The sequence below is a fragment of the Oncorhynchus clarkii genome, chromosome 3 (genome assembly GCF_045791955.1).
Source record: "Oncorhynchus clarkii lewisi isolate Uvic-CL-2024 chromosome 3, UVic_Ocla_1.0, whole genome shotgun sequence".
Lineage (NCBI taxonomy): Eukaryota > Metazoa > Chordata > Actinopteri > Salmoniformes > Salmonidae > Oncorhynchus > Oncorhynchus clarkii.
In genome coordinates, this window is record NC_092149.1 from 30809043 (window position 1) to 30831200 (window position 22158).

Here is a 22158-nt window from a genome sequence, read left to right on the forward strand (position 1 = left end):
CGTGCGCTCCACCGCATAACACGGTGCCTGACCAGTACTGACTTCGCCACACTCCCCGTGTACCTCCCCCAATACATTTTTGGGGCTGCCTCTCGGGCTTCCTTGCCAGCCGTGTTCCCTCGAAGCGCTGGCTCCCATTACCTGCTGCCTCCGCTCTCCTGGCTGCCTCCACCTGTTCCCATGGGAGGCGATCGCTTCCAGCCAGGATCGCCTCCAATGTGTAGCAACCCTTGCCGTCCAAAACGTCCTCCCATGTCCAGGAATCCTGAGATCGCTGCTGCCCGTTACCATGCTGCTTGGTCCTTTTGTGGTGGGTGTTTCTGTAACGGCTGTCGTCTGGAGATAGAGAGAAGCACCAAGGTGCAGTGTGGTAAGTGTTCATGTCTTTTTAATAAACAAACTGAACACTGGAACAAAACAATAAACGATGTGAACAAAATGAAACAGTACCGTGTGGCCCAAACACTCACACGAAAACAAACACCCACAAACCAAAAGTGAACCCCAGGCTACCTAAGTATGATTCTCAATCATGGACAACAATTGACAGCTGCCTCTGATTGAGAACCATACTAGGCCGAACTCAAAAACCAACATAGAAAAACAAACATAGACTGCCCACCCCAACTCACGCCCTGACCATACTAAAACAAAGACAAAAACAAAGGAACTAAGGTCAGAACGTGACAATAGATGGATGATCTGCTCTATACGGTTTTAAATAGGTTATGCTAGCTAACGTTAGCTACAGTATGTAGACTAAATTAGCTAGTTATAGGTTAGGTAACTACTGGTAGCTAGGTAAAAAAAAGGTTCACATCAAAACATGCAGTGAACAGGCTAATTTGAAAATATGATTATATTAAGATAATGCACAATTAATTATTTGAATACTTATTTGTTGATTACAATTTTAATGGTTTGGCATTATAATAAGTATTGTGAAAATATATTTTGACATTTTCATGGACAACATTAGCATAATGTTTTCTGTTAGAGAGTGGAGAGGAAGAAGAGTGAACGAGATAGAGGAGAAGGTGATGGGAAAGGTGATATGATTACAGAGCCTGCCAATTTATTATTCCAAACAACGTTTTTAAGATAAAATACAAAAATGAGGCAAGCAATGGAAATCTGTTAACTAAAGCATTTGATCTATTAGTGTACTATTTATTATTAAAGATTGGAGAGGAAGGAGAAGAGAGTTAGAATTAAAAATGAAGGGAGTAAAAAGAGTGAAGCGAGGAGAGTATAGAAGAGTGAGGTGGAAAGGTAAAGAGAAGGAAAGGAAGAAAGAGAAGGAAGACAAGTGACGAAAAGAGGAGGAGAAAGATTGGAGGAGAAGAAAAAGTTAAGAGAGTAAGAAGAGTGACACAATATAGTGAAGAAGAGCACACAGAGGAGGTACAATGGCTCTTTCCAAGAAACGGAAATGTCATTTTTGTCACACCCTGGCCTTAGTATTTTGTGTTTTCTTTATTATTTTGGTCAGGCCAGGGTGTGACATGGGTGATTTATGTGTCTTGTCTTGTCTAGGGGTTTATTAGATTTATGGGGTTATGTTTAGTAGAGTTGTCTAGGAAAGTCTATGGTTGCCTGGAGTGGTTCTCAATCAGAGGCAGGTGTTTATCGTTGTCTCTGATTGGGAACCATATTTAAGGAGCCATATTCGTTGGGTATTTCGTGGGTGATTGTTCCCTGTCTCTGTGTTTTGCACCAGTTAGGACTGTTTCGGTTTTTTCACGTTTTCTTGTTTTGTATATGTATATTGTTCTATTTTCATCTTTCATTAAAGATGTATAAAGATAACCACGCTGCATTTTGGTCCTCCTCTCTTTCACCAGAAGAAAACCGTAACAGAATCACCCACCACAACAGGACCAAGCGGCGTGGTGACAGGCAGCAGCAGCAGGAGCAGCGAAATCAAGATTTCTGGACTTGGGAGGAAATCTTGGACGGTAAAGGACCCTGGGCACAGCCAGGAGAATATCGCCGCCCCAAAGAAGAGCTGGAGGCAGCGAAAGCGGAGAGGCGCTGGTATGAGGAGAAAGCACGGCGGCGCGGATGGAAGCCCGAGAGTCACCCCAAAAAATGTATTGGGGGGTGGCCACAGGGAGAGTGTGGCAGAGTCAGGAGTCAGACCTGAGCCAACTCCCCCTGTTTATCGTAAGGAGCCAAGGAGGAAACCAGAACCAGAGCCGGTGTTGGAGGTGAGCGAAGCAGAGACTGTGAAGGAGTTAATGGGGAAATTGGAGGAGAAAGTTATGAGGGAGTTGCTGTGTTGGTGCATGAGGCACAGAATTCGCCCGACGGAGCGTGTCGGGATTTGATGGCACCTGGGTCAGCTCTCCATACTCGTCCTGAGGTGCGTGCTAGTCGGCTGGTGAAGATTGTGCCAGCCTCACGCACCAGGCCTCCTGTGCACCTCCCTAGCCTTGCACATCCTGTGCCAGCTCAGCTCAGCGCTACAGTGCTCCTAGCAGTGCTAACCGTGGCGGGCGTGGTACTGGTCAGGCACCGTGTTATGCGGTGGAACGCACGGTGTCCCCAGTACGCTACATCTCAGCTCCTCACATCTGCCGGGCTAGGGTGAAGATCCAGCAGGGGCGGTTGGTGCCAGCCCTGCTCTCAAGATCTCCAGTATGCCTTCACGGTCCGGTCCATCCAGTGCCACCTCCACACACCAGCCCTCCGGTGGCAGCTCCCCGCACCAGGCTTCCTGTGCGTGTCCTCGGCCCAGTACCACCAGTGCCAGCACCACACACCAGGCCTACAGTGCGCTTCGCCTGTCCAGCGCTGCCATAGCCTTCCTCCTCTCCAGCGCTGCCGGAGTCTCCCGCCTGTCCAGCGCTGCCAGAGTCTCCCGCCTGTCATGAGCCGCCAGAGTCTCCCACCTGTCATGAGCCGCCAGAGTCTCCCGCCTGTCATGAGCCGCCAGAGTCTCCCGCCTGTCATGAGCCGCCAGAGTCTCCCGCCTGTCATGAGCCGCCAGAGTCTCCCGTCTGTCATGAGCCGCCAGAGTCTCCCGTCTGTCATGAGCCGCCAGAGTCGACAGTCAGCATGGACCAGCCAGAGCCGCCAGTCAGCATGGAGCAGCCAGAGCCACCAGTCAGCATGGAGCAGCCAGAGCCACCAGTCAGCATGGAGCAGCCAGAGCCGCCAGTCAGCATGGAGCAGCCAGAGCCGCCAGTCAGCATGGAGCAGCCAGAGCCGCCAGTCAGCAGGGAGCAGCCAGAGCCGCCAGTCAGCAAGGATCTGCCATATCCGTCAGTCTGCCAGGATCCGCCAGTCTGCCAGGATCCGCCAGAGCCGCCAGTAAGCCAGGATCCGCCAGAGCCGCCAGTAAGCCAAGATCCGCCAGAGCCGCCAGTCAGCCAGGATACGCCAGAGCCGCCAGTCTGCCAGGATCTGCCAGTGCTACCAGTCAGCCAGGATCCGCCAGAGCCGCCAGTCTGCCAGGATCCGCCAGTGCCGCCAGTCAGCCAGTATTTGCCAGAGCCGCCAATCAGCCAAGATCTTCCAGAGCCGCCAGGCAGCCAGGATCTGCCAGTCAGCCAGGATCCGCCAGAGCTGCCATTCTGCCAAGATCCGCCATTCAGCCAGGATCAGCCATTCAGCCAGGATCCGCCAGTCAGCCTGTATCTGCCATTCAGCCAGGATCCGCCAGTCAGCCAGGATCTGCCAGAGCCGCCAGTCAGCCAGGATCTGCCAGAGCTGCCAGTCAGCCAGGATCTGCCAGAGCCACCAGTCAGCCAGGATCTGCCAGAGCCATCAACCTGCCTGAGCTTCCTCTCAGTCCTGAGCTACCCCTCAGTCCTGAGCTACCTCAGTCCCGAGCTGACCCTCAGTCCGGAGCTGCCCCTCAGCCCAGTGGGGCCCTCTGTTAGGGTTCTTAGGCCAAGGTCGATGGCGAGGATCGCCACTCTAAGGACGCTAAGTAAGCAGACTAAGACTATGTTGGAGTGGGGTCCACGTCCCGCACCAGAGCCGCCACCGTGGGCACTGTCACTCCCTGGCCTTAGTATTTTGTTTTTTCTTTATTATTTTGGTCAGGCCAGGGTGTGACATGGGTGATTTATGTGTTTTGTCTTGTCTAGGGGTTTATTAGATTTATGGGGTTGTGTTTAGTAGAGGTGTCTAGGAAAGTCTATGGTTGCCTGGAGTGGTTCTCAATCAGAGGAAGGTGTTTATCGTTGTCTCTGATTGGGAACCATATTTAGGCAGCCATATTCTTTGGGTATTTCATGGGTGATTGTTTCCTGTCTCTGTGTTTTGCACTAGTTAGGACTGTTTTGTTTTTTTCACATTTTCTTGTTTTGTATATGTATATTGTTTCATTATATTATCTTTCATTATAGATGTATAAAGATAGCCACGCTGCATTTTGGTCCTCCTCTCTTTCACCAGAAGAAAACCGTAACAATTTTAATGACAACATGATGAGAGAATTTCCATTTATAAGCTCAGGTCAAGACGATAGAATGGTTCACTGCACCCTTTGTAATTCCTCTTTTTCAATTGGCAGCGGGGGAAGAACGGCAGTGGTAGAACATCAACAGACGAAAAAGCATAAAGCCTCTCTGATTGCCCGTGTTGGTATGCCCTCAGTCACCACATTCTTCAAGAAGGTAGAGCCTTCCCAAGAAGAATATGATTTAGCTGTGCAGGAGGGTGTCTTTGCATACCACTCTATGTGTCACAATCATAGTTACAGGTCTATGGACTGCACAGCACAACTGACACGAAAGATTTATGAGCCAAGTTCACATGTGCTAGGACAAAATGTGACGCCATAGTGAGTAACGTGTTAGCACCATGGGCAAGTACTTTGGTAACACAGGACCTAGACCAGGTTGAATTTGTGTCCCTGCCCATTGATGTGTCCAATCATGGACATGTAAAGTTGCTGCTAATAGTAGTCAGATATTGTAAGATATATGATGGAAGCACATCTGTGGAAACAAAACTGCTTGATTTTGTTGAATTGAAAAGAGAAAAAGCAGAGGAGATTGCAGCTGAGCTCCCTGGTGGTCATCCCAAAATTTTACCTGGAAAACAAAGTCATGGCATTCTCTGCTGACAACACAAATACCAACTTTAGAGGACTGAATAGGCTGGGGAGGGTCAATGTCCATACCAAAGTTAAAAATGCTCTGCAGCTGGACGTGATTGGTTTAGGTTGTCCTGCCCACATCATTCATAACACGGACAGAACAGCTTTGGATATGATTCCCCTCGTGGTTGAGTACCTGCTCACAAAGATATTTGGATATTTTCATCGTCAAAGTAGAAAGACTGAAGAGCATTTGTGAGATTGTTGGCCAGGAGTACCATAACATTTTAGGACACAGCAATGTTCGCTGGCTGTCCATGCTCCCTGCTCTAGAAAGAGTGCTGAAAATGAGAGTGCTGAAAATGTATGTGCCATTGAAATCGTTTTTTCTTTCTGAAGACAAATGCCCTGTTGTCCTGCGAACAATGTTCAAAGATCCACTGACTGAACTTTGGCTGGCCTTTGTCCATGGAAACCTGACCGTATTCAGTGACACGATCAAGATGCTTGGAGGCCAGGCAAAGTGCTGTGGAGTCAGCTGCAATTCTGAGAAACGTTGAGGCAAGATTGACTGCAAGTCGTGAAGACAACTTCATTCCAGTTTTGGTCAGAGGACTTCTGAGAGAGCTAGAGGAAAATTAAGCAATGTCTAAGGAGAGCTTTCTCAAAACATCCCAATAGTTCTTCACTACGGCTGTGAACTACTTGCAGGCATTGGGGAAAGCACACAGATCATCTAAAAGATTTACATTGTCTCCTTTTAAAAAGGCAACCTCAGCATGAAGAGATCTAGAAGGCAGCAGCCACACTGCAGGAAAAATGCCCCAATGTGACCATCAATGCGGATGCATTGTTTGACGAGGTTACTGGCCTGCAAGAGATCATAAAGGGGGGATCGCTTGAAGAATGGAAAACATCTGAGACACCGCTTAGTCAGAGATGGAGCACGGTGGTTACCCACTTCAGAGAGAATGACATCCCACACACTAACCTGGCTGATTAGCGTCTGTTGTCATGTGCTTACCTGGAAGTAATGCACCAGTCGAGAGAGTGTTCTCCCAAATGAATGATATATGGACAGCAGCAAGAAATAGGTTCACTGTTCCTACCATCAAGGCCATGCTTATTGTGAAGACAAACTTCAACCTCCCCTCTGCGCAAGGAGTTCATGGAGAAGCTGGACAAAGACAGAGCAATCCTGAAGAAAATACCTTCTTCTGAGAAATATACAGATTAGGTTGGTATAAGTATATTATGTAGTCACCAATCTCATCATCATCTTATTTCTTTATTATGTTAAGTATTTCACATATACTATTGTCTGTTGTTCTGATCGGACAGTTCTGTCTTGTCTGTAGTGTTCCTGTAGTATAGTTGTTTTCTCTATCACAGTGTGCCTGTTAGACTAAATACATGGAACCGGAATTGTCCCCCTTCTTCATTTCATAGATAATAACGTTTGACTGTCAAACTGGAAATGTCCCCAATTTTTATTTCAGAAATCTGGTCACCTTACCCTAACCCCTAGTCTAGCTAATGGTAGCCACCTAGCTAACGTTAGCATTAGCCACCTAGCTAATGTTAGCCACAACAAATTGGAATTCGTAACATATCACACGTATTGCAAATGTGTAACATATCATGCGAAATGGATGACATACATCCACAAATACATACCATACCATACTTAACATATCATTCTAATTGGAGTGTCACGGATTTACATTTACTATGTTAAATCTACCCTTGAGTTCAGGTTGCAGCACCAATCATTTTTCAGTACAGTAAATAACATGGCATGTATAGGACAGAACCAAACATGGCTCTGGTATAGGCTTTAGCAAATAACAAAGAGGATGTTTCATGTAAGGCTGTGTTCAAATCATTTGTTTGGCATATTTTTTGAACACATATGAAGAAAGAAAAATGATTACCGAACTATCCAGAGACCCATTCCCATCAGTATCATAGAGACGAAACATAACTGTGGAGAAAGAGATCAAACATTTATGAGTTTCAATTGGTGTTTTAGAGGCAATAGATGTCATTGAGACACATTTTTACCACCAATTTGGTTTCACGGATGCACTTTACTATGTTGAAGAACTAAAACTTCCTTTATTTTTTAAGCGTACAATCAGCTCCCATCAATTCAAAGCAATGTTTCCCCACATAAAAGTGTTCTTAGCATCTCAGTGTTGAAGTCTGATTGGTTCCTCCACTAGCCCCCAGCCACCACTCAACACCATCACCATGGAAACAGACAGCTCCCTCACCAGAACAGTGATTGGCTATCCAATACAAGTGTGACTGACAGAGATACGCACACACACACAAACAGACCATATCACTATAGTAAGATAATCATGACAACACTCTCCTCTGCCCTAAGTAATTTACATACTAATGGATGTTCCCAATACGTGGAAAAGTGTTTTTAGCCCAGTCTCAGCATGAAGCTACCCCCTCCCCCAATATCAGTGGTGGTGCGGCTCGTGACAAAACCAGCTGGATTGAGGAGGGTGAGCCGGTGAGTTCACTAAGGACTCGAAGAGCGGGGTTGTTAATTTCATATGGGGTTGACGTCAAGCTGCTGTTTGTCAGACACTAATTAGGAGCTAATTGACAGCTTCCTGCTGTGGTGCGGTCAGGAGGAAGGGGAAGTGAGGTAGATGCCTGGAGGATTGGGAACTCTGCTGGAGCTGGGAAGGTGTTTGTGGTGGTAATCCAACGTGGCCACAGGAAGGTGATGGTGTATAGAGAGATGGGAGGAATAGCATGCAGTGAAGTCACTCAAAAAAAGCATAGAGCTAAGTTGTCTAACCAACTGAACCTACAGTACAAAGATGGTTATTTGTCGTTGTCCTCACCTGCTCTTCAAAGCTGAACTAATACTAGTTGCAGTAACTTTTACTGAATCCACTGTAGTGACATAGGGTATATTTCCTCAGTCATAGAGAACCAAGGGAATTTAGCTTGCTACTGATGATGATCAATACTCACTTTTTAGATGTTTCTCTTTTTGCCATGCATTCCCTGACTTTGCACAACGTATGTAGACCTACAGATATAGCAGCTAAAGTGAATGTACTGTACGTGTAAATTGAAACCAGTCATTCTTAGAAGAACCAGCAGAGGGCCCTGTTAGCACCCCAAGACATCAGCGAGGCCAGAAGGAAGGTAGGGTGGGCAGAGTGGGATTCTCTCTGCAAGGAGAGATACTGTAGCATCCAAGGCTAAACCAATGTGCTCCCTGGGCCAGACCTGCTAAATTATTAACACACTTAATTTTTAATGAACGGCTCTACTCTTCAGTTATTCAGCAGTTGGATGAGAATTATAAGAACACACAAAAAGTCTTATGTTCAATTATCTAATATAATGTCATAAATAAATAAGTACACATCTAAAGTTTAAGTGGAATAAAGAGATACCATGGCAACGCTAATAAGGGCTTTCAGTAAACATAATGATTCAAGTAGACTACAGCGAAAGGGGTAACCTTCTGCTCCTGCTTAGGTAATGGGAAATATAGAGCAGTGTATTGGGACGAAGCTCTAACTTGTTTGGCTATGAGTGTTTGTATTTACGGTACACAAATGTCATTTTTCTCATGGGTAAACCCCAAAATAACATTATAGCCAAAGGAGATCCAGTATATTCCCCTTTCAGAGAAAAAATAATAAAGAGTCCTCACACTCCAGTTTGTCCTCGGGTCGGCCACCCTCCAGCAGTGAGAGGTAGCAGACGATGTCCTTCAGTTGAACCATGCCTAGAGGTCTGGGCAGAGTCCTGGGTAGAGGGGGCACCTTCAGAGGGGTCGAGTTCCCTTTGATCAACTTGAGGCCTGCAGAGAGAAGAAGGCCAGAGAAGAAGGTCAAAATGTAGGCCGGTTATGATCATTGCTGAGCTTATGCCTCTAATGTCAACCTCAAACTGTCTTTCAAACTGTCTACCAATAAATCGAAATTCATGTTGTGAAATTGATTGCAGATGTTATATAGGTGTAGTTTTTGCCAATATTACGGTATTAAATGTTGACTGGACAGCACAGTTTTAGTTTGTGAAGATTGTCGGTAGTACCTCAGGACACGTACAGTTTGGACATTTTATGAAAAAGTACAAGCTGATGCTACAAACGCTGCACTCAACGACTTGCCTGGAAGCTACAGTCCACGACAACAAGGCAATCTGGGGTGGTCTGACGACAGAATTAACAATACTGAACCAATTACAACAGTATCACCCAGTGGCACTGCTCTTTGTGGTAGGAGTAAAAACTAAAGCAGACCTAAACAACTTTAGCCTATTATTTGGTGTTGGAGAGATTGTTTGTCTGCTGCTGGGGTCATAGTTTCTATGCCTTCTTGATCTGTTTCTTTGTTTGTGTCTGAAGTGATCTTTCTGGCAAAGTAGCTTTAAAAATTCAGTAACAGCGCACACAGACAATATAAAAGCTACTTTGCCCCTTAAGGACATCATCTGAAGGTTATAGCTGAAGTGCAGGGTCTTACCAGTAACTCTGGGCTTGTCTATGGAAGTGGGGCTGGGTTTTGGTCCCTTGTTACTGAATGATAAGAAGAGGTGTTGACAGAACTCCTCTGCCAGCTCGCTCTCCAGAAACGTCTGCATGAAGACCTTGAAGCCTTCAAAGTCAATCTCCTGAAACAAGACACAGAACATGATCCTGGTTGGTATAATTCCCATGAGGGAAGATTTAATAACCATATCATTACCATATCATGCCTGGGAGGACAAGGAATTACATTACCTGATTGAGTATGTCTTGCTTCTATGCAGCATTGAATAAAGACATTAGGCATCTCAATAAATCAAACTTTTAAAAAGTCAGTTACTCATATCCTGAAAAGCCGGTGTGACATTTTCAGCATCCCCTCCATAACCAAAGGAAGTAGTGGCTCTTAATTTCAAATGCCAAAACTAACAAAGATATTGGTTTGAGGTGAATATAGACCGATAACATTGTTGAATGTTGTTGATATCAAAATGACCAAGAATTGGTAGCAAGTCTGAAGTGATGGTACTGGTCTACATTACGAAGAAGCCTCAAAGTAGTTCTGCAATGGTTCATGCAATGTTAATGATGCCACATCACTACCAGAACAGTCAGAACAGTGTCTTATGGGAAGAAAGACTACCTCCTCTGGGTTATATTTCGCCAACACTCCGTCTCCATGGAACTCCTGCAGCACATCTTTCAGCTTCTTGGTTGAGTCTAAAAGAAAAACATTCAGCACATGTTACAACCATAAATGCTTCCCATTAAATAGCAAATGATATCATTATGTCCGTGAAGGGAGATCCCACTGCGGGATCTCATCTAATTGTCTCTAAAAAAGGTTCAGGCTACAGCTCAGGAGAAATCACATCTGACACCCACCAGACCGCATCGAAATCACAGGGGGAATCACCAGACTCTGGAACGGGTAGCAGGTTAGACTCCTCTGCCTGGTCCGTTTGATCTGGTTCCTGTCAAGATCTCTTCCTGTATTTTCAAACTATGGGAGTTTAGTCCCAGGAGTGTCCAGGCAGGACTGGTCCATTTGGGCCCCTGGTGTAGACATTGTTTTATTATATTATTCTAGCTCTTCCATTATGTTATTTGTAGTGGTTAATGGTGTGTGTATATAGATTGTGTATAGGCTTGTCTACCGTATGAATCTTCTCGTTGTGTCAGACTGGGTTCAAGGGACTTCTGTTTCTTTTTTTTCTGCATTTATTTGTCTGAATATGGTATGTACAGTTGAAGTCGGAAGTTTACATACACTTAGGTTGGAATCATTAAAACTTGTTTTTCAACCACTCCACAAATGTCTTGTTAACAAACTACAGTTTTGGCAAGTCGGTTAGGAGATCTACTTTGTGGATGACACAAGTAATATTTCCAACAATTGTTTACAGGCAGAATATTTCACTTATAATTCACTGTATCACAATTCCAGTGGGTTAGAAGTTTACATGACTAAATTGACTGTGCCTTTAAACAGCTTGGAAAATTCCAGAAAATTATGTCATGGCTTTAGAAGCTTCTGATAGACTAATTGACATAATTTGAGTCAATTGGAGGTGTACCTGTGGATGTATTTCAAGGCCTACCATCAAACTCAGTGCCTCTTTGCTTGACATCATGGGAAAATCAAATGATATCAGCCAAGACCTCAGAAAAAAATTGCAGACCTTCACAAGTCTGGTTCATCCTTGGGAGCAATTTCCAAATGCCTGAAGGTACCACGTTCATCTGTACAAACAACAGTACGCAAGTATAAACACCATGGGACCATGCAGCCGTCAAACCGCTCAGGAAGGAGACGCGTTCTGTCTCCTAGAGATGAACGTACTTTGGTGCGAAAAGTGCAAATCAATCCCAGAACAACAGCAAAGGACCTTGTGTAGATGCTGGAGGAAACAGTTACAAAAGTATCTATATCCACAGTAAAACGAGTCCTATATCGACATAACCTGAAAGGTCGCCCAGCAAGGAAGAAGCCGCTGCTCCAAAACCACCATAAAAAAGCCAGACTACGGTTTGCAACTGCACATGGGGACAAACATTGTACTTTTTGGAGAAATGTCCTCTGGTCTGATGAAACAAAAAATAGAACTGTTTGGCCATAATGACCATCGTTATGTTTGGAGGAAAAAGGGGGAGGCTTGGAACCCGAAGAATACCATCCCAACCGTGAAGCACGGGGGTGGCAGCATCATGTTGTGGTGGTGCTTTGCTCCAGGAGGGACTAGTGCACTTCACAAAATAGATGGTATCATGAGGGAGGAATATTATGTTGATATATTGAAGCAACATCTCAAGACATCAGTCAGGAAGTTAAAGCTTGGTCGCAAATGGGTCTCCCAAATGGAGAATGACCCCAAGCATACTTCCAAAGTTGTGGCAAAATGGCTTAAAGACAACAAAGTCAAGGTATTGGAGTGGCCATCACAAAGCCCTGACCTCAACCCTATAGAAACTTTGTGGGCAGAACTGAAAAAGCGTGTGTGAGCAAGGTGGCCCACAAACCTGACTCAGTTACACCAGCTCTGTCAGGAGAAATGGTTCAAAATTCACCCAACTTATTGTGGGAAGCTTGTGGAAGGCTACCCGAAACGTTTGACCCAAGTGAAACAATTTAAAGGCAATGCTACCAAATACTAATTGAGAGTATGTAAACTTCTGATCCACTGGGAATGTGATGAAAGAAATAAAAGCTGAAATAAATCATTCTCTCTACTATTATTCTGACATTTCTCATTCTTAAAATAAAGTGGTGATCCTAACTGACCTGAGACAGGGAATTTTTACTAGGATTAAATGTCAGGAATTGTGAAAAACTGAGTTTAAATGTGTTTGGCTGAGGTTTTATTTAATTTGTATTTATTTATTTCACCTTTATTTAACCAGGAAGGCAAGTTGAGAACAAGTTCTCATTTATAATTGCGACCTGGCCAAGATAAAGCAAAGCAGTTCGACACATACAACAACACATGGAGTTAAACAAACATACAGTCAATAATACAGTAGAAAAATAAGTCGATATACAATGTGAGCAAATGAGGTGAGATAAGGGAGGTAAAGGCAACAAAAAAGGCCATGGTGGCGAAGTAAATACAATATAGCAAATAAAACACTGGAATGGTAGATTTGCAGTGGAAGAATGTGCAAAGTAGAAATAGAAATAATGGGGTGCAAAGGAGCAAAATAAATAAATAAATACAGTAGGGGAAGAGGTAGTTGTTTGGGCTAATTTATAGATGGGCTATGCAGGTGCAGTAATATGGGAGCTGCTCTGACAGCTGGTGCTTAAAGCTAGTGAGGAAGATAAGTGTTTCCAGTTTCAGAGATTTTTGTAGTTCGTTCCAGTCATTGGCAGCAGAAAACTGGAAGGAGAGGCGGCCAAAGGAGGAATTGGCTTTGGGGGTGACCAGAGAGATATACCGGCTGGAGCGCAGGCCAAAATACATGTCACATCAATGTTCTTTTACACAACACCTGGAAAAATACACACCGCAATGTCACTGAGCAAAAAAATCCATTCTAATAATCGTCTCTGATTATGAAATCATAACTGCAGTGAAGTAGACTGTAGAGTATTGGTGCTCATGCAGTATGTGAAGTGAGGAAAGTGTGCAATAGAGCTCATTTCACCTTTTAATGAGAAGAGAGGGGGCTAAAGTGAGCTGGAGGGACTGAAAAGGAGGGAGGAAGAGGTGGAAACAGCAGAAGGTCCATTGTTGCACCTCGGAGAATGGGATATTTTATAACCTTTCGCTGCACAGGGAGCATAATGACTAGCTGTGAGCCAATTTGAAACACGATTATCCAAATCTCTCTATCACACACTGTCCCTCACGCTTTCTCATTTCCCCCCGTTCCCGTACCCTGTTTCTTCTCAGACTTTCGACATTATAGTGGAGCTGGATTTTTTTTTAGGTGGTAGATCAGCTTTAATATTGCAGATAGATTGTAGTTTCCATCAATGTAATTGTCTGCATCATTTCCAATCCCCATATATTTTTTTTGTAAATATATATATACATTTATGGAAAATATTTACAAAAAAATTGGAAAGATCGGAAATGATGCAGGTAATTACATTGATGGAAGCCACAATCTAACTGCAATATTAAATCTGATCTTATGTCCCCCCCCCCCCCCCCCCCCCCCACTTCTAAAACCAAAGTTGCGCCCCTGGTAAGCATTGCAGAAGAAGAAAAATCAATCCCAATCAGAGACAGTAAAGATATGCTGGAGAGCTGCTTACAGTCAGCGGAACAATGTTGTCAAGACGCGTAGAGCAATTAACGAGAGCGATGTCATGGCCAAGTGAAACCCTTTGCCTGCAGAAGAGATCTCAAGCAAAAAACATTCATTATTTAGATTTGGACAGAGGTCTGTGAATATCTAATAAAATAACCTCCAGTTAAGATGCTATATAGATTTAGGGTCCTTATTGCTGCTCAAATTAGCTCTGTTGTTTTAGTCTTCTCTAACACACCGTGTCACGTACGTGAGGAGAGACGGACCAAGGCGCAGCGGATTTAGAGTTCCACATATGTATTATAAAGTGAAACTTAGCAAAAAAACAAAACAATAAATCAAATAAACGAACAACGAACCGTGACTACGCGGTGCACATGCACAAAACACAAAATAATATCCCACAAACACAGGTGGGAAAAATGTTACCTAAATATGATCCCCAATTAGAGACAACGATTACCAGCTGCCTCTAATTGGGAATCATACAAATCACCAACATAGAAAAATAAACTAGTACACCCCATAGAAATAATAAACTAGAATACCCCCAGTCACGCCCTGACCTACTACACCATAGAGAAACAAGGGCTCTCTATGGTCAGGGCGTGACACGCTGGGATGAAGTTCTTATTGTTGTGGAGATGTGGGAAGTCTTTTGAGAATCCTTCCTTTTCCCGAAAAACACATTTTAAAACCAAAATATAATAAAAATAGAAAATAATAATGACACTAAACCTAATTGTAATCCTGGAAACAACCAATGCAAGAAACGTTTCAGTATATCTCACTATTCCCACTGAGGGCAAGAAAAAACATCTATCTCAAAACATGCACAGTCAAATTGTTCATTTACGAAAACCTGAATACTTGCAGTAGCGTTCTTGAAAATAACTTCAAGACGTTCATAACTCTCTTTGGCCTGCAGGGGATGCTTTTGTGTTATGATTGATCATGTTTTATCATAAACAGCACCAGAGCACCAAACAGATGTACTGCTTGAGCTGGTTTTTCTGCAAAATCAGCAAGGGGCTCCAATAACAGATTACAGACATATGGATGATTCCAAGTCATCAGAGAAAGAGGGGGTTTTGTACTGTTTGAGCTTTACACCAAATCAAGTTGGATTAAGCTGGGTTTCATAACACAGTGCCAGTGCATGGAGACATTCTCTGCTCTGCTCTTATGCAGTCACCATTACAGTAACTGGGCTCTGTTATCCTGCCGTAGTCAAGCAGTAGGTAAAATCTCTCTCTGTGTGAGGTGGATCAGGACATACTCCTGAGATGGGATCTACAGTAGTTTACGAATCCAGTGTCACATTTTATACCTGACTAGATTCAATTTTCAATGAAGTTTAAACTTGATTGCGAGCGTAAAGTGACGGTGTACACGTGCACCCACACACACGCGCGCACACACACACACACACACACACACACACACACACACACACACACACACAAACACACACACACACACACGCGCACACGCACACACACGCACACGCACACACCCACACACGCACACACGCACACACGCACACACGCACACACGCTCACACGCTCACACACACACACACACACACGCTCACACACTCACACCCACTGTCAGAGACACAGACTTACATTGAGCGTACTCCTGCAGAAGGGAGAATTCAGCTGGGGTCAGAGTGACCCACTTGTCCTGGTTGGTCATTGTGATGAGTCCTCTTCTCCCTCACATCCCCAAACTATCACTCTCTGGAACAGAACATAGAAAAACTTTCATTATAATCTTTTGTGGCAGGCTGTTAACAGAAAGATATTTGGTTTGGGTTCTGACATTCATTCCATCATCACTGGTCATAAAATTGCATACATTTATTGTATATTTATCCTCACATCATTACATTACTATAGTATAGTACAATATAGTATAGTATAGTATAGTTTAGGAGAAACCAAGAAATTCTTATGTCCATCTGTAACCAAAAAGTATATCAGTCAGTCTGTCAGTCAATTAGAGACTGAGGCTAGGGACTTGTTTGATTCATAATAATTACTGAATCCCCTAATAAATGCATTTTTCATGCTACCATAAGTATTACATCAGACAAGTACATTCATCTTATTATGGCTGACAGCCAAGCTAATGCTATCTTGTCCTATCCAGCACCATGTGCTATAGCTAGCTAGTAATTTGCTAACTGGCATGTCAATGTCCAACATGAACTCAACAACTCACTGCATTATTTGACATATTTCTTACTTACAGATGTAGGATCTTAATTTGATCACCCTGTTGCAGGAGAACTTTCCTGCAATGCAGGACATTTAAAACATGTAGTGTATTTGAGGTTTTAAAATGCTGAAATTTCAGACTTTGTTTTCCCTTACAAGAAATATATCAACCCCTACAAAATGTCCATTAATTATAATCCACATAATAATTCACATATCCTGTTGCCTGCTTTAGCAAACTGGCTCAAATTAAGATCCTACAGCTGTACCTAAGACAGCATTTAGTTTATGTGTAAAGAAGCATTTATGACAGACAGTATAAGGGACATGTAAGAGTTTAAGTTATGATTGTCTAGGACTGCTGCGTGTCCTGTTGACAACAACAGAATGATGGGCCGGCTGCCAGGGGACAGACAGCTGGCATCACTGATTATGGACAATGCCATGGTGACAGAAGATTGGACAGTGTCAGAAAAGAGGGGATGTTATGCCACTTTTCCCTTGCTGTAGAGCCCCCCCCCCCCCCCACACCACCACCACCACCACCACCACCACCAACACACACACACACACACACACACACACTCAATGGGTTGACAAAAAACAGGATATGCTTACTGTAAACTTAATCCGTTCTGCATTGTAACTACTGTAACTACTGAGAAGGGTTCAAAAAGCATTACACATTCATGTAAAGGTAAATAAATAATGTGTGAATGTGTGTGTGTGCATGAGTGTTTTGGAGTAGTCGGTTGCTACAGTATATAGCCTAGAGTATTGTGTTCTGTGGACTACTGAAGCTGAATATTCCACTCCCCCCTGCTCTCTTAATGAACCTGTGTTAGTCTCAGAGCCAGCTTCCTTCCTTTTTGACCCAATTCCCTCTGACCAATTATAAAACCTCACAGCAACAAGTGCATGTAACAGTACTTTACCACCTCAGTTCACAACAATTTCCTAATGAAAGAGCTGGCATGGAATCATCCGTGTGTGTTCTAGTATGAGTGCGTGCGTGTGTGCGTGCATGTGTGTGTCTGCCCATATTTGTGTATCTGTGCACGGGCATAGTTTGTATGTGGATGTCCCATACTATACTATACCTATACCCATAGTAAACGCACATGTCTAACCTTAAGGAACCCCTGAGACACTTAAATATGCATGGACACGTACGGTGCATTCGGAAAGTATTCAGAACCCTTCCCTTTTTCCACATTTTATTACGTTACAAACTTATTCTAAAATGAGTAAATTATTCTTTTTCTCATCAATCTATACGCAATACCCCATAAAGACAAAATTAAAACAGGTTTTTATGATAAACAAGGCATATCTTTTTTTTACCTTATTTACATCAGTATTCAGACCTTTTGCTATGAGACTCGAAATAAAGCTCAGCTGCATCCTGTTTCCATTGATCATCCTTGAGATGTTTCCATAACTTGATTGGAGTCCAACTGTGGTAAATTCAATGGATTGAACATGACTTGAAAAGGCACATACCTGTCTATAAAAAGGTCTCACAGTTAACAGTGCGTGTCAGATCAAAAACCAAGCCATGAGGTTGAAGGAATTGTCCGTAGAGCTCAGAGACAAGATTGTGTCGAGGCACAGATCTGGGAAAGGGTACCAAGAATTGTCTGCAGCATTGAAGGTCCCCAAGAACACAGTAGCCTCCATCATTTCTTAAAAGGAAGAAGTTTGGAACCAAGACTCTTCCTAGAACTGGCCGCCCGGCCAAACTGAGCAATGAGGGGAGAAGGACCTTGGTCAGAGAGGTGACCAAGAACCCGATGGTAACTTTGACAGAGCTCCAGAGTTCCTCTGTGGAGATGAGAGAACCTTCCAGAAGGTCAATAATCTCTCCAGCATTCCACCAATCAGGTCTTTATGATAGAGTGGCCAGATGGAAGCCACTCCTCAGTAAAAGGCACACATGACATCCTGCTTGGAGTTTGCAAAAAGGCACCTAAAGAACTCTCAGACCATGAGAAATTAGATTCTCTGGTCTGATGAAACCAAGATTAAAATCTTGTTAAGTGTCACATCTGGAAGAAACCTGGCACCGTCTCTACGTGAAGCATGGTGGTGGCAGCATCATGCAGTGGGGATGTTTTTCAGCGGCAGGGACTGGGAGACTAGTCAGCATCGAGGGAAAGCTGGACGGAGCAAAGTGAAGAGCGATCCTTAATGAAAACCTGCTCCAGAGCTCTCAGGACCTCAGACTGGAGCAAAGGTTCAGAGGTTGGAGCAGATGTCATTGCGGGTGTAGCGAAATGCTTGTGCTTCGACAGTGCAGTAATATCTAACAAGTAATATCTAACTAATTTCACAACATATACCCAATACACACAAATACAAGTAGGAATGAATTAAGACTATGTACATATGGACGAGCGATGTCAGAGTGGAACGGACTAAGATACAGTAGAATAGTATAGAAAACAGTATATACATATGAGATGAGTAATGCCAGATATGTAAACATTAAGTGACTAAGATACCGTGAAAAGTATAGAATACAGTATATATATATGAGATGAGTAATGCCAGATAGGTAAACATTAAAGTGGCCAGTGATTTCTAGTCTATGCCTGTAGGCAGCAGCCTCTCTGTGCTAGTGATGGCTGTTTAACAGTCTGATGGCCTTGAGATAGAATCTGTTTTTCAGTCTCTCGGTCCCAGCTTTGACGCACCTGTACTGACCTCTCCTTCTGGATGATAGCGAATGATAGCTTTGCTTCAACAAAGTACTGAGTAAAGGGTCTGAATACTGTGATATTTTTTTTTTTTATAAATGTGAAAAAATTTCCTAAAATATATTTTAGCTTTGTCATTATGGGTTATTGTGTGTAGATTGATGAGGGGAAACAACGATTTAATCAATTTTAGTAGAAGGCTGTAGTGTAACAAAATGTGGAAAAAGTAAAGGGGTCTGAATACTTTCCGAATGCACTCTATATACATTATCGATGCAATTGTACAGTATAGACAGATGACTGAAGAAGAATATACTGTATATCTCTGAAATACATTCAGCATCTGTGACTAAATAGACCATAATGTGGTGCCATGTATGCATTATTATGCCATTTAGACTGCGAAAAATCACAGTAGTCAATCAAATCGCTATATAGGCATTGTACTCCCTCCCATAATCTTCAATCTATTGTTTGTGTGACAAATACATATCGTAACTCTGCAATCCCTCTCTAGGACTTATACTTATTGCTATCATAATACTAGTTGTTATATTTGTCTTGTAATTCACATTTACAATCCATTCCCTATGAGTGTTAGATACACAGAAAATAAAAATTCTCAAAATGATTCTATTGTTTATAATCCGTTTACATCAGTGGAGGCTGGTGGGAGGAGCTATAGGAGGACAGGCTCAACGTAATGGCTGGAATGGAATAATAGGAACAGTATCAAACACATAAAACATATGGAAACCACGTTTGACTCCCTTCCATTTAGTCCATTCCATTCCATTACAATGAGCCCGTCCTCCTATAGCTCCTCCCACCAGCCTCCATTGGTATACATACAGTATAATGCACATATCCTCATCATAATGTCCATAGAACTGCAACGACATTAGCACAGCAGTATTTCAACACTTTAGCACATTTCTCAATGCTGCGAGTCTAATTCCACGAGCAGTGTACAGTATCTATCGTAGCAGCACTGTGATACTGATAGGCTTGATTCATTTCCAGTGGTGCAACAGTAGGTTATCAAACACTGTTGCTGTCCTCCTCTCTCTTAATCTCTGTATCTATCAATGAATTCATCTGTAATACCACCCCCGGTAGAGGATTCTACTGCAAGAGACACCAGCGATACAACTAGAGAGTAGCTGACACTACACATGAACAAATACACCCACTACATTACACACACACACACACACACACACACACACACTATATACACACTCGCATACAGTCAATGAACGAACAAACAATAGAATGCAGTATCAAGATGATGCTCACCTGCTGGATAGCCAAGGCAAACTGCCGGGAGCAGGGAGTAGTCTTCCAGACAGATGTTTAACAGATGACGCTTACACACTCTCACACACACGCATCTTGCTCTTTCTCACACGCTCACATACAAATACACACCCTCACTCACATCCCTGCTGAATGTACTGGAGGAGAGCGTAGAGGGTTTGTCATCAGATGGTGTGTGTGTGTGTGTGTGTGTGTGTGTGTGTGTGTGTGTGTGTGTGTGTGTGTGTGTGTGTGTGTGTGTGTGTGTGTGTGTGTGTGTGTGTGTGTGTGTGTGTGTGTGTGTAGACCCCCCCTCTCTGCTGTGTGTGTAAGATTATCCGTGTGTGGCTGTGTTTGTATGTGTTTGTGTGTGTAAGTGTGTGTTTGTTTAGAAGCAGTCAGTGCTAGAGGATAGAAACTCCAATAGAAAAAGGGGGAGTGTGTGTGAGTGTGTGTGTGTGTGTGTGTGTGTGTGTGTGTGTGTGTGTGTGTGTGTGTGTGTGTGTGTGTGAGAGAGAGAGAGGGCAAGAGTGATAAAAAGCACAGAACGATCTACCGCTTGTCCGCAATGATAATCAGTTCTCATACTCACTGCTTACGTCACCCTTATCCCTCTTCTCCTCCTCTTTCTGTTCCCCTATTCCCTGGTGAGGCTGATGTCCTGAGCTCCCGCTCCCGCTCTCGCTCTCTACCTCTCTCTCTCTCCCGCTCTCTCTCTCTTTCTCTCTCACTCTCTCCCTCCCTCTCTCTCATCCTCACTCTCTCTCCCACTCTCTCTCGCTCTCTCACACTTTCCCTCTCCCTCACTTTCTTTCTTCCGGTCTCTCTCTCCCGTTGCCGTGGTGCGTGTCGCCATTAGCATTCAGCAGGCAGGTGGTAACCGCGGCGACCTGTGGGAATACCTCTTGATTGAACTGATGGGATGTGAAAGGGGCAGGGGCCGGGGGTCTAGGGGAGGGGGTGTCGTGTTCAACAGACATGAATCAGGAGTAATATTCTCTCATCAATGTGGTGCTACAGCTGTGGAAGGCTATTTAACAGCAGCCCAAGGCCAATTACATTCAGAATCAATAGGAAAAAGGATAGGCAGGGCCCTTGACATTTTAGATACTTCAAATACGGTACATGTTTTCTATGGCTGTAGTTGAAATGAAAAGGGAAAAGACTGGAGGGCTACAATATATTATAGTTTGACGACACACGTTCACCAAGGTAGCACACAACATATGAATACAATAATGGCTATTGCTGAAAAGCAGCGACATTATTTCTACTCATACAGAATGAACAACTTGCTGCTGTTATATACCAGCCTTACAAAAGAGAGAACATGTCGGACAAAACACACTGTGCCTTCCAGCAGTCTACTCTGCTATTTGGACCAAAGCTAATACCCACCAATTCATTTAACAGTCCCGGATTACACGTAGTCAGCTATATATCGCCCCCACACCTTTCACACAACCTTCCAAATAATGTCTGTCTCATTTGACACTAAGGTCGCAGTGTATTGAATTGAATATCAGATCCCTGAAACGATGAGTGAAAATAGAGGCGAAATCATTGACCAATGTGCCAAATCTGCCAATACCGTTTATGTTTTCAGAAACACCTACAGGCTCTCTCTCAGTCTTTAGCCGACCGAGGCCAAGGGTATTTGTGTTGTTTGCCAGTGGGCCTGGCTCCAATCTAGGTATTGACATTTTCTCCCATGTGACAGTCGGTGGTTGGGAGAATACGCATCACATTGACGTAGAGGACATACCAGTCCCTAGCAGTTGTTTATCACATTTTATCAGCAATAAAGAACATGTACTTGTCATATTCCACTCGAGGTTTCAAATTGAATATGGATTTACTATACAGGGTATGTCAGTGCTAACCCATGACTGTGCAATTAGTGTATATAAACTCAGCAAAAAAATAAATGTTCTCTCACTGTCAACTGCATATATTTTCAGCAAACTTAACATGTGTAAATATTTGTATGAACATAATAAGATTCGACAACTGAGACATAAACTGAACAAGTTCCAGACATGTGACTAACAGAAATGTGTCCAGGAAGCAAAGATGGTGTGGCCACCAGCTGCATTAAGTACTGCAGTGCAT

General features: G+C 43.5%; 1 protein-coding gene across 2 annotated transcripts in view; it reads right to left on the reverse strand.

Annotated features, from left to right (window-relative positions):
* LOC139405897 (diacylglycerol kinase beta-like) overlaps positions 1-20209 on the reverse strand; it is a 62614-nt gene extending 42405 nt beyond the window's left edge. Inside the window, exons 1-7 of one of the 2 annotated variants that reach the window (XM_071148340.1) lie at positions 20047-20209; positions 15455-15568; positions 10213-10289; positions 9825-9845; positions 9568-9715; positions 8751-8900; positions 6988-7037 (exon numbers count right to left, since the gene is read on the reverse strand). In XM_071148340.1, the coding sequence (XP_071004441.1) occupies positions 6988-7037; positions 8751-8900; positions 9568-9715; positions 9825-9845; positions 10213-10289; positions 15455-15524 (516 nt within the window). In that variant the 5' untranslated portion in view covers positions 15525-15568; positions 20047-20209. The remainder of the gene's footprint in view (positions 1-6987; positions 7038-8750; positions 8901-9567; positions 9716-9824; positions 9846-10212; positions 10290-15454; positions 15569-20046) is intronic. The other variant, XM_071148341.1, reaches the window with a different exon arrangement.
* Between the last annotated feature and the right edge of the window lie 1949 nt (positions 20210-22158).